General features: G+C 39.5%; 3 protein-coding genes across 4 annotated transcripts; 1 reads left to right on the top strand and 2 right to left on the bottom strand.

Annotated features, from left to right (window-relative positions):
* The first annotated feature begins 855 nt into the window (after positions 1 to 855).
* Positions 856 to 4,668, top strand: Epp (Ecdysteroid phosphate phosphatase). 2 transcript variants are annotated; one of them, XM_071783640.1, is made up of 4 exons: positions 856 to 1,170; positions 1,560 to 1,797; positions 1,898 to 2,602; positions 2,682 to 4,668. In XM_071783640.1, exons 1-4 carry the CDS (start codon positions 1,064 to 1,066, stop codon positions 3,471 to 3,473), a joined length of 1,842 nt encoding a protein of 613 aa, XP_071639741.1. In that variant the 5' UTR covers positions 856 to 1,063; the 3' UTR covers positions 3,474 to 4,668. The 2 variants fall into 2 exon arrangements, with proteins under 2 accessions (XP_071639741.1, XP_071639742.1); XM_071783641.1 differs by having other exon boundaries at positions 1,047 to 1,483.
* On the bottom strand, positions 4,463 to 5,861 carry Etfb (Electron transfer flavoprotein beta subunit). Its single transcript, XM_071783662.1, has 3 exons — positions 5,677 to 5,861; positions 5,080 to 5,478; positions 4,463 to 5,014 (listed from the first exon to the last, which is right to left on the bottom strand). The coding sequence occupies exons 1-3, from the start codon at positions 5,725 to 5,727 to the stop codon at positions 4,703 to 4,705; spliced, it is 762 nt and encodes a 253-aa protein (XP_071639763.1). The 5' UTR covers positions 5,728 to 5,861; the 3' UTR covers positions 4,463 to 4,702.
* A 947-nt stretch (positions 5,862 to 6,808) lies between these two features.
* LOC139816242 (zinc carboxypeptidase-like) lies at positions 6,809 to 9,413 on the bottom strand. The gene is made up of 7 exons (XM_071783644.1): positions 9,291 to 9,413; positions 8,927 to 9,086; positions 8,097 to 8,630; positions 7,919 to 8,003; positions 7,629 to 7,831; positions 7,328 to 7,412; positions 6,809 to 7,085 (listed from the first exon to the last, which is right to left on the bottom strand). The coding sequence occupies exons 2-7, from the start codon at positions 9,077 to 9,079 to the stop codon at positions 6,886 to 6,888; spliced, it is 1,260 nt and encodes a 419-aa protein (XP_071639745.1). The 5' UTR covers positions 9,080 to 9,086; positions 9,291 to 9,413; the 3' UTR covers positions 6,809 to 6,885.
* Position 9,414: the final 1 nt, after the last annotated feature.

Below are 9,414 nucleotides of genomic sequence, written 5' to 3'. Positions count from 1 at the left end.
TTTACATCCCAATTAAGAATCATTGTTATTATTGTAATTACATATGGCATATTTTTCATTAATTTATAATTTAAATTTTATAACTTATTATATATATATATTTACTCAATATTTTCTGAAAAAAGTAAGAAGTTAAAAAGTATTTAAAAAACGGAAGCATATTAAAATTACTGATGCGACGTGAGCTTTTATTTTTTCGACACTTGGATGTGAAATAAATCACCCCGTTCCCGGGTTAAAGTTTCTGCGAAGTGAAGAAGAAGAAAGCAAACAAACAAATATACAAATTATTAGATTCAATATTTGAGATCTTGGCCAACTGCTTTGTTTTTCTACAGATCGAAGAAAAAAATGTTTAAAATTAAAAACAGAGTTTCAGCTGTTAAAAAATTATGGTACAACTCCATTTTGAAAAGTGAGAAAGTTATATTAGTTTTTTTTAAACAATTAGTTATTAAAATAAATATTCGATCTTTGAAATCATCTTATTAAAATTGAATTTAACTCGTTGAGTTTTTGATGATAACACCGATCAACCTTGTTCAATAAAATAAGCATAAAGATTGCTGAACATCTCGCAGAATATTATACTGCGGGAAAATAATTCAATTGTTTAATTCTCAATCTTATATCAAAATTATCTGTTAAAATTACTCGATTAATATTCGATCTTTGAAATCGTCTGTTTATTAAGATTGAATTTAACTAGTTAAGCTTCGAAAGATCTGCGTTTTGAGAGATATCTCGCGTTCGAAGAGATTATATCGCATTTATCGCTATCTGATATCTTTGATATCGCGGCGATATGACGTGTTCAGGACAAGCAACTCAAGAACCGTCAATTACTCTCCACGACGAGCTACAATTTGTTAATGGAACATGTCCCGAATATCGTCGCATCGTCGCATTTCCATTTTTTCATCGACGAACGGCCCGCCTCGATCGATGGTCCGGGCGGATTCCAAAAATTGCTCCCCTTGCCCTTTGCATTACCCATTTGTACCGCGGAAAGTCGCGTGCGGTGATTGGCCAGCCTGGGTCGCGAACGCAGTAATGTGCCGTCATGGCGACGCTGCCGCCGCGGAAAAATCCGACTCCCACAAAAATTTCGAAGCAGCACTTGACGCCGTTGCAAACGCTTCTGCAGCTGGGCTTCCCGAAACACCGGGCGTACGTATATGGCCCCCGCGAGAACGCGCGGGCTCGTGTTTACGTGTACCGCACACGTGGCGCGTCGTCCCGCGTAAACTCGCGTCGCCTGCGGCCAGTGCGGCCTGCCCCACTGTAAACAAACAGCTGTCAAACGTGGCCTTGGCCAGTGCTATTTCGCGCGACTTAATTCTCCGATCGAGTCAATTTTGTCCCAAAATTCACGCTTAGACGAGACAGATTACACGTAAACAAGTAGATCTTTGCGTTACCCGAAGTTGTTGCCGTTGCTGAGATATTAGGCAGTTCCGATGCTGACGGATGCTTATTTGACGTATATTTTTTAGGAAAATGTTACAATGATTTATATTTTTGTATTCAGCGTCGTTTATGAAATCATGTATTTTCAGGGAAAAGGCGTTAGCGGCAACGGGACACCGCGGCGTGCAATTAGCGTCAGACTGGTTGCTGGCTCACGTAAGAGATTCAACTCTGGACTCTGATACGCAACGGCAGTATGTTCTGTACGCTTGTCCGACCGGGCCGTTAGCCGAGCAGCTCGAGCTGTTTTGGTCGGAGAGTAAAGACCTAGGATGGAATGGTGCTCACAACTTTATACCGCATATTACCCTCGTCTCCTTCTTTAACGTAAGATATCTAATTTATTGCATATTTGGTAATATATAAAATATTTGTGTCTTGGACGACTTAAAATTTACGAATTATGCATTGTCAAACATTTTTGTAGGCTCCCGATGAGTTCACAAAAGAATTAGCGAACGCTCTTGAGAGTGTGGTTCATCAGGATGGATTACACGAACATATCGAGCTGGAGACATACGTGTCGCCTAATTTCATGGGCCTCTTCGTCAAGGACGTGAATGCGGAGTGGCTGAAGAACGTTGCTCTTCGCTACGTCAATAAAATTGCCGATCTAGGTATCACTGCCGAACCGCAAGTAAAGTCTCTGCACCTTACGCTGGCTTACCAATTCCCCGGCAATATGTTTCCACCGCTCCGCTCGATGGTCGAGAAGCTAGGACCAAACACCCCGGCCAATTGGGAACTCAGATTATACTCGAGAGACTCGAGATTGCAGAATTTGCACGTACACAAAGTGACGCACGCTCACGTGCCACGGGAACACGACGAGTTAGAGTTAAGAGTAGGCGATTACATTTACGTTCCAGAAGGAGCGTGTAACGCGTCCACGGACGGTTGGGTGGAAGGTATCTCTTGGTTGACCGGTATATCGGGTCATTTGCCGTTGAACCATACCAAGAGGACTGCGGAATCGGACTCGTGGACGTTGCATGCCACTGTGCCGATCACCGACATTAAATGCGAAAGCGCGGAAGAGGAGGAGATACCGAAGATCAGGAGACCACCGCCAGTTTTGTCTCCAAGCGAGTCCACCGACGCACCCGATGGGATTCCCACCGCGGAGGAGCCGGTAATTATTTTTGGAAAGAATATATCTCGCAGAAACACCCCACAGGCAGATTTGTGTAATCTGTTGCGCTTTCGAGCAGATGGCAGCGTCGGAAGCGCCCGAGACCCCGTCTAGAGAGATCTTCATATGCCGACACGGCGAGAGGGTGGACTTCACCTTCGGCGCGTGGATCCCGTATTGCTTCGAGTCGAACGGTTGTTACGTGCGCCGTGACTTGAACATGCCCAAAGAAGTACCATCCAGGAATATCCAGGACTTCCAAAACGATAGCCCGCTGACGACTGTAGGCGAGATGCAGGCGAGTTTGGTAGGCGAAGCCATGAAATCGTCTAGTATTAAGATAGACGTAGCCTTCACGTCACCGTCGTTACGTTGCGTTCAAACGCTAGCCCATATCCTAAAGGGACTCGAGTCCGATATTCCGATCAAAGTAGAGCCAGGCCTGATAGAGTGGTTGGCATGGTATCCGAACGGCATACCCGTTTGGATGACCTCCGAAGAGTTGATAAAGGCGGGTTTTAACGTCGACACCGATTACGATCCGATCGTGAAGGCTAAAGAACTCCCGCTGAAAGAGAACGCGGCACAGTATTACGAACGCAGTTACGAGCTGATCAAGAAGATCATAGAAAGCACAGTTGGTAATATTTTGATAGTAGCGCATGCCGCTTCCTTGGCTGCGTGCACCAGACAGTTGACCGGTGGTAGAATACCCCCGGCGGCTGAAGTCACTAGATTAGTTCAAAGAGTACCTTATCTGGCGTGCTTGACGGCGCGTCAAGATATTGACGGCTGGCAGCTCCATCCTCCTCCCTTCCCACCGATCACCCATACCAGTAATAGCAGATTCGATTGGAAAGTTTTAATGTAATAACGTTAATGAGCACGAGCTTTTGTTGAGGAAGGCACTTTACAAAGCCTATATAAATATAAAAGACTGTTATAATACAATGAATTTTTATGCAGGGCTTTATCTAATATCGATGATATTTGAAACGATATCCAACGAATTAAGATAAAAGTTTTTTTTTCGGAAAGGATGTATTGGTATACGATAATATTGATCAATACGATAAAACCTAACCGATTGCACGACACAATTGAACAATATTTGCTTCCTCGGATTATGATTAATACGGGTATTGAGGTATAGTTTATTTTTTAATTACGGATATAGAACAAATACTAGCCAATATGTTGTTATTGATATCGTGCTGTACCAATCTGGTGAAATATGTAATATATAAGGGGCATACTAGTCTTGATTGGACGCATTTTCTTGCCGAGTTCTTGGACGAAGCATTGAACAAAGAATTTAAAAAAATATGATATTTATATAGTATTTTAAAGTAATATACTATTTTCTGATTTTAGTATTCATATCTCTGTCACATATACACACACACTATTTTTTCTCTTTAACATACTATGAAATTATATATCAAAGTAGAAGTGTACAGGGAAATCAATGAGGTGCTCTTACGCACATTATTCATGGTCTCTGTAGAAAAATGTTCCATGCGAGTTTCACCATTCCTTGGGAAATTTAGGCTTATGACGTGTGTCAATTAAGTGTGACGTTGAATCTAACTTAATGATATCTACGTTGCATCGTAATAAAGTGATGCACAGAATGAGGATATATTTATAGTATCGTTATCGATGTTACCTTTTACAGAAAGAATAACGTTTATATGTATATATTTAGGTATACAACATCGTTTCAGAAATGTGTCTAATATTGTTCCGCTTTTAAAATAGATTGAACATTTGTTTGTCTAATCGTGGGTAAGAAACGTAAGACATATTTTTACGTATATGTATATACATATATATATATGTATGTATATATGTATAAAATTCGTGTAGACAGTATTTTATTAAATATATATTCCTAATTGTATTTAATGTTCTTCTCTCCTTATGAGCGTGCACGTGCACCGCGGTACAAATTTATATTGAAATATATATATATATCTGTATCATATACAATTTCTGATGATGTACAAAAGCATTATACTATATACAAAACGAGTTATCAAAATATAAGAAGAGTTAAAAGACAACGTTTGTTCTTCTTACAATTGTTCCATTATTTGGCTAAACGTGGCCGCCTTCTTTCAATTTGACTATCAGGGTGTCCACGTCCGGTAATATAGCACCGGCCTGCCTAACTGGCGGATCTTCTACCGAGAGTATCTCGATTCTCGGTGCCGTATCTACTCCAAGATCCTTCGGAGTAATCTTCTTAATTGGTTTCTTCTTGGCCTTCATAATATTCGGCAAAGTCGCGTAACGCGGTTCATTTAGGCGAAGATCGGCGCTCAGGACCGCAGGGATTTTCATCTTGACGACTTCTAATCCACCGTCAATCTCGCGCGTAATAGTCAATTCGCCGTTATTGTTTTCGATCTGGATAAAAGAGAAGATTGAAATAATCGTGTGCAATGTAACAAAATCAAGTTTTGTCTTCTTACCTTGCTGCAGAAAGTGCCGGACGGCCAATCCAGGACGCCAGCGGTCATTTGTGCGGTTTGATTGTTATCATCGTCTATGGCCTGTTTCCCAAGTATCACCAAATCCACTTTCTCATCCTGTGCCAGTTTGGCCAGTATCTTGGAGACGTGAATGGGCTGCAACGTCTGATATTCGGGACCAGATACTTCTACGTGAATCCCACGATCCGCACCCATAGCGAGCGCAGTCCTGATTGTGTCCTGCGACTGCGTCGGTCCACAGCTGACCGCTATTATTTCCTGAGCTATTTTCTTCTCCTTCATTCTGACTGCTTCTTCGATAGCTATCTCATCGAAAGGGTTCATCGAATGTTTAATCCCATCTGTAACTACCCCGGACTTATCCGGCTTGACACGAATCTGTAAGAACGTGTAGAAATACGTTTTTAACTTGTTTTTAACTTGTCGATGTTGCAAGCCAGTACTTTCAGAATCTTAGTTTATTAATAGAGATGTGATTGTTGTACTTTTTAACATATTGTTAGAGAAAAAATATTGGACTTCGTAATAACGTTCTAATTTTTCTTAACAAGTAGAGATTACGTTGTTTTTCTTTACCTTCACTGCATAATCGATTACTCTCTTTACACCTACGAGCACACGCGCCATTTTTGCACAACGAAAAAATGCTATGCTAATGCTAATACTATGCAACTATTTCCGTTTAATTCCTTTTAATTAAGGCTAATAATAAATTGATAACAGTCCTTCAAAGGTGGCTCAAAGTCTAAAGTCTAAACTGTGTATTTCACTAGAAACATTGTGACCAACTTGGCTAACGAAAAAACATAATCTTTCTCTGTACACTAGGAATCACCGAAGAGAGATGCCTGAGAATGGACACGCCCGCGTTTTGCGAAACCCGTTTGTTGGCATCTTTATATGCACAAAAAATATGTACGTTAAATTATGTAACCATGTTTACAAGTATTTCTAGCACGCCACGTCCACAGTCTTCGGTTCTGTTCCACAGCGCACTGAAATAATTTTCTAATGTCCATTATCAATGTAGATTAATTTTAATCTCGGTTTAATTTAGTTTTAAAAATTAGAAAAAAATAAATTAAACCAAGATTAAAATTAGCTGCGTTAAGATGCTGGGAACGGGCACCTAGAGTGATTTATTTTACACACCCAGCATTGAAAAAATAAAGCTCACGCTATAATAATTTTATAATGTACTTTTTTGTTTAAAAAATTTTTTTTATTTCTCCTCATTTTTTTCAGAAAATGTTGAGCAAATCTACATATTGTTCTTAAATACTAATAAATTATAGAACAATAAAAAATATGCAATATGTAATTAATAACACTTAATTAGGGTGTAAAAGTTAGGTAATTATTTATGCAAAAAATATCAGGCGCCAGTTTTCAGGGGTTAATAGAAATGGATATAAGAGAAACTTTAAAATGTACGATATAAGATTTTTTTTTAAGTATTCACTAGAAATTAACAATTGCGCGTAAATTTCTCAATTAAAGAGAAAGTCGCTTCGTGAAACAGCGAAATCGATTACAGATCAATTATTACTGCGATATCGTTACAAATAATCAGGTGGATTCATTAAATTGTTAACTGTCCACCGGAAAGGACCATGTTAAGCGTAAGACAATGCGAGGGATAAATATATCAAAATATTTATTATCGTCATTAGATTACAGAGCAGAATAGGGAGAGTGAGACTAGCACTTTGTCAAAAAAATGTATTATCGAGTAAACACAATACATCGAGATAGTAAAATATTTACAATAAATTAGATCGGCATTCAAGGTTTGGGATGCCCACGTGCCTTTGCTTCTTTAAACATCGCTACGAGAGAGTCCATAGTCTCCTCTCCAGTCGGGATAATCTGATTAGGCGGTAACAGAAAACCGTAACGACCTTTATCGCGCAACTCGTAGGTGTAGGCGATAGGTTTACGAAGAACGCCTTTGACATAATCCACAGAACTTCCGGTAGCTATGTCTGAAAGTGATTCGATAAGAACGTTAATATAGAAAGATCACGTTTTTTTTACGTAATTACGATTACTTTAATCTTGGGAATGCGATAATTCAATTTCAATTATAGCAGATTATATTTCGATCTAAAGAAATAGAAACAAAAAGAGATCTTTAAATCAGATAAATCGTTTTAGATAGATTACAAAATACTTAAGTTGATAAAAAAGATAGAGAAGTAAAATGAATTAAAATTTTTTCGCTTACAGATTGTCTCAGCAATATTTCCGGTTACGTATGAAGTTCCGTATCTCTTTCTGAGAGCTGTAATCGATTTCGTGCCGATGGCGTACTGGAAATATAAAGATTATATATAAATTATTAATGTTACAGGTCGCGACGTTAACAACGAGATAACAAAAACTCTCAAATTCGAAAAATCAAATTGACACACAATTAATCCGATAATAGAGTAATAATATGAAGAAAATAATTATACAAAAAAAATGCTTATTTATTAATTTATTTAAGATTTTCTATGTTGCTTTAGAATGTTAAAGCTTTTTACCAATTCCTCATAGTTTTCAAGATGAGCCCTCGTGTGACCATACGGGAACATCAACATTTGCGAATAACTGTGAAACGATATGTACGCGTAGAATTTATCGGAGATGGACTTGATGTAATCGGATGCGCTCTTCGTCTCTATGTCGGAGAATGGCGCACTTCCGGCATAAGTCTCGGAGCACGGGTTGCTGCTAGCACCTCCAGCTGAAAACGTCAAATTACAATAACGTTAATAAATATTTAGAGAGAGAAAGAGAGAAAACGGTGTTTACTAAAATTCCGGGTACTTACTGTTCCATCTGTAGCCCCAGTTCCTGTTCGGATCGCTACCTCTGCAGTAACCGTACGGCTTACGCGTCTTTCTCCACAATCGGTTCTGGAAATGACCGAAAAAAAATGTATACAGATAAAACTGATTTATAAATTAATGGCTCGCGTTCCGTATAGCACGTTATGAAACGGAGCTTACCGTAGTATGCGTGTACGCGTATCCGTCGGGATTGAACGAGGGGAAGATGTACCAATCGTGGCTCTCGGCTAGAGCTCTGACGTCCGGCTCGTTGCTGGTCAGCAATTGATGCAGGATGTACATGACGGTCGCCGGCGAGATCCATTCCCTGGCGTGAATGCCACCCTCGATGAAGATTCCAGGACTGTTGGCTTTAAAGGAGACCTTGACGCCTTTGATCTGGCGGCCCTCGTACGTTTTGCCGGCCACGACGGTCTGTACCTTGTCGGGGTATTGTTTGGCCAGGTCGTCCAGGTTCTTGTAGATCTCCTCGAGAGTGTGATAACTGGTGAAATCGAACAATTTTGATCGGATCTGATCGATTGATTGGATCTGAGGAGTCGTTTCGTCAATCAACTCTTGGACGTCGTTGATATGAACTTGATAGGGGATGCCGATCTGAGCCATCTTCTCATAGAATTCGGGCAACTTGTGCGGAGCGACCATCAGGTCCACTTGTTTGTTCACGACACTCGGTGAATCCCAGAAGGAGAACTGTAAGGAATAATTCAATCTCGCGCATTAGAGTCGAAGTTTAATTTTGAAATTAACTTTGTATTTCTTGCGAATTATTTGCTGAATAATTTTATAAATTGGAAGATTCTTCAAAATTGTAAAATTTCTAAAATTTTTTGTAAGTTTCGTGAAACTGATTTTGCGTGAGTTTCAAGTAATGAAGCTAGCTTAATGTATCTTAATCGATCAAGAGCAGAACTCTATGTATATAGATATTTTAGATTCGTACTCGTATTTGCAAAGCGTATCGGTTAACTTAAAAGGAATTTACTCACTCCGTCATAAACGTTTTCCAATTCCCGTAGATTTTCGAGTTGCGTTTCTGTGGTCGGAATCAACCTGAAGACCTTGTAATTGTTGTAAAGAGCCTTCTGGGTAGCCCCACTGACCAGGCCCACGATCGCGCACAACACTATTATCTTCCACATTGTGGCTCTGTATAAAACCAAACATTTTCGAATAATTTTAATACATGAATTTTAATATACAATTTTCGATTACATAACATGACTATCACGAAAATTTTTTTTAGAGTTACTGTTAGATGACACAAATAATTTTTAGAAAAGTGATAGTCGAAATTATCATTGACCGAATGCTCAGTTCAGGAATCGTTCTCTCGAAGACATCAGCGCTTACCCGTTGTGAGCCAGGAACACTTGTGATTATGATTGTGGCTGCTGTTTCGTCCATTGTATTTAAACACTGGATGCACACGGCACCAACAATAGACACATATCCAGAACATTTCATTAAGAAAAAT

The sequence above is a fragment of the Temnothorax longispinosus genome, chromosome 7, assembly GCF_030848805.1.
Source record: "Temnothorax longispinosus isolate EJ_2023e chromosome 7, Tlon_JGU_v1, whole genome shotgun sequence".
Taxonomy (NCBI): domain Eukaryota; kingdom Metazoa; phylum Arthropoda; class Insecta; order Hymenoptera; family Formicidae; genus Temnothorax; species Temnothorax longispinosus.
Note: the sequence above shows the minus strand (reverse complement) of the source record. Positions and strands in the feature narration are given on the sequence as shown.

Coding starts and splice junctions, on each gene's coding strand:
- Epp (XM_071783640.1), top strand. CDS start 1,064: ATGGCGACGCTGCCGCCGCGGAAAAATCCGACTCCCACAAAAATTTCG. Junction 1,171..1,559: donor GGCTTCCCGAAACACCGGGC/GTACGTATATGG, acceptor ATGTATTTTCAG/GGAAAAGGCGTTAGCGGCAA. Junction 1,798..1,897: donor CCCTCGTCTCCTTCTTTAAC/GTAAGATATCTA, acceptor ACATTTTTGTAG/GCTCCCGATGAGTTCACAAA.
- Etfb (XM_071783662.1), bottom strand. CDS start 5,727: ATGGCGCGTGTGCTCGTAGGTGTAAAGAGAGTAATCGATTATGCAGTG. Junction 5,479..5,676: donor TAATCGATTATGCAGTGAAG/GTAAAGAAAAAC, acceptor ACGTTCTTACAG/ATTCGTGTCAAGCCGGATAA. Junction 5,015..5,079: donor CCGGCACTTTCTGCAGCAAG/GTAAGAAGACAA, acceptor TCTTTTATCCAG/ATCGAAAACAATAACGGCGA.
- LOC139816242 (XM_071783644.1), bottom strand. CDS start 9,079: ATGTGGAAGATAATAGTGTTGTGCGCGATCGTGGGCCTGGTCAGTGGG. Junction 8,631..8,926: donor TGGAAAACGTTTATGACGGA/GTGAGTAAATTC, acceptor TATTCCTTACAG/TTCTCCTTCTGGGATTCACC. Junction 7,086..7,327: donor AAATATTGCTGAGACAATCT/GTAAGCGAAAAA, acceptor AATCACTTTCAG/ACATAGCTACCGGAAGTTCT.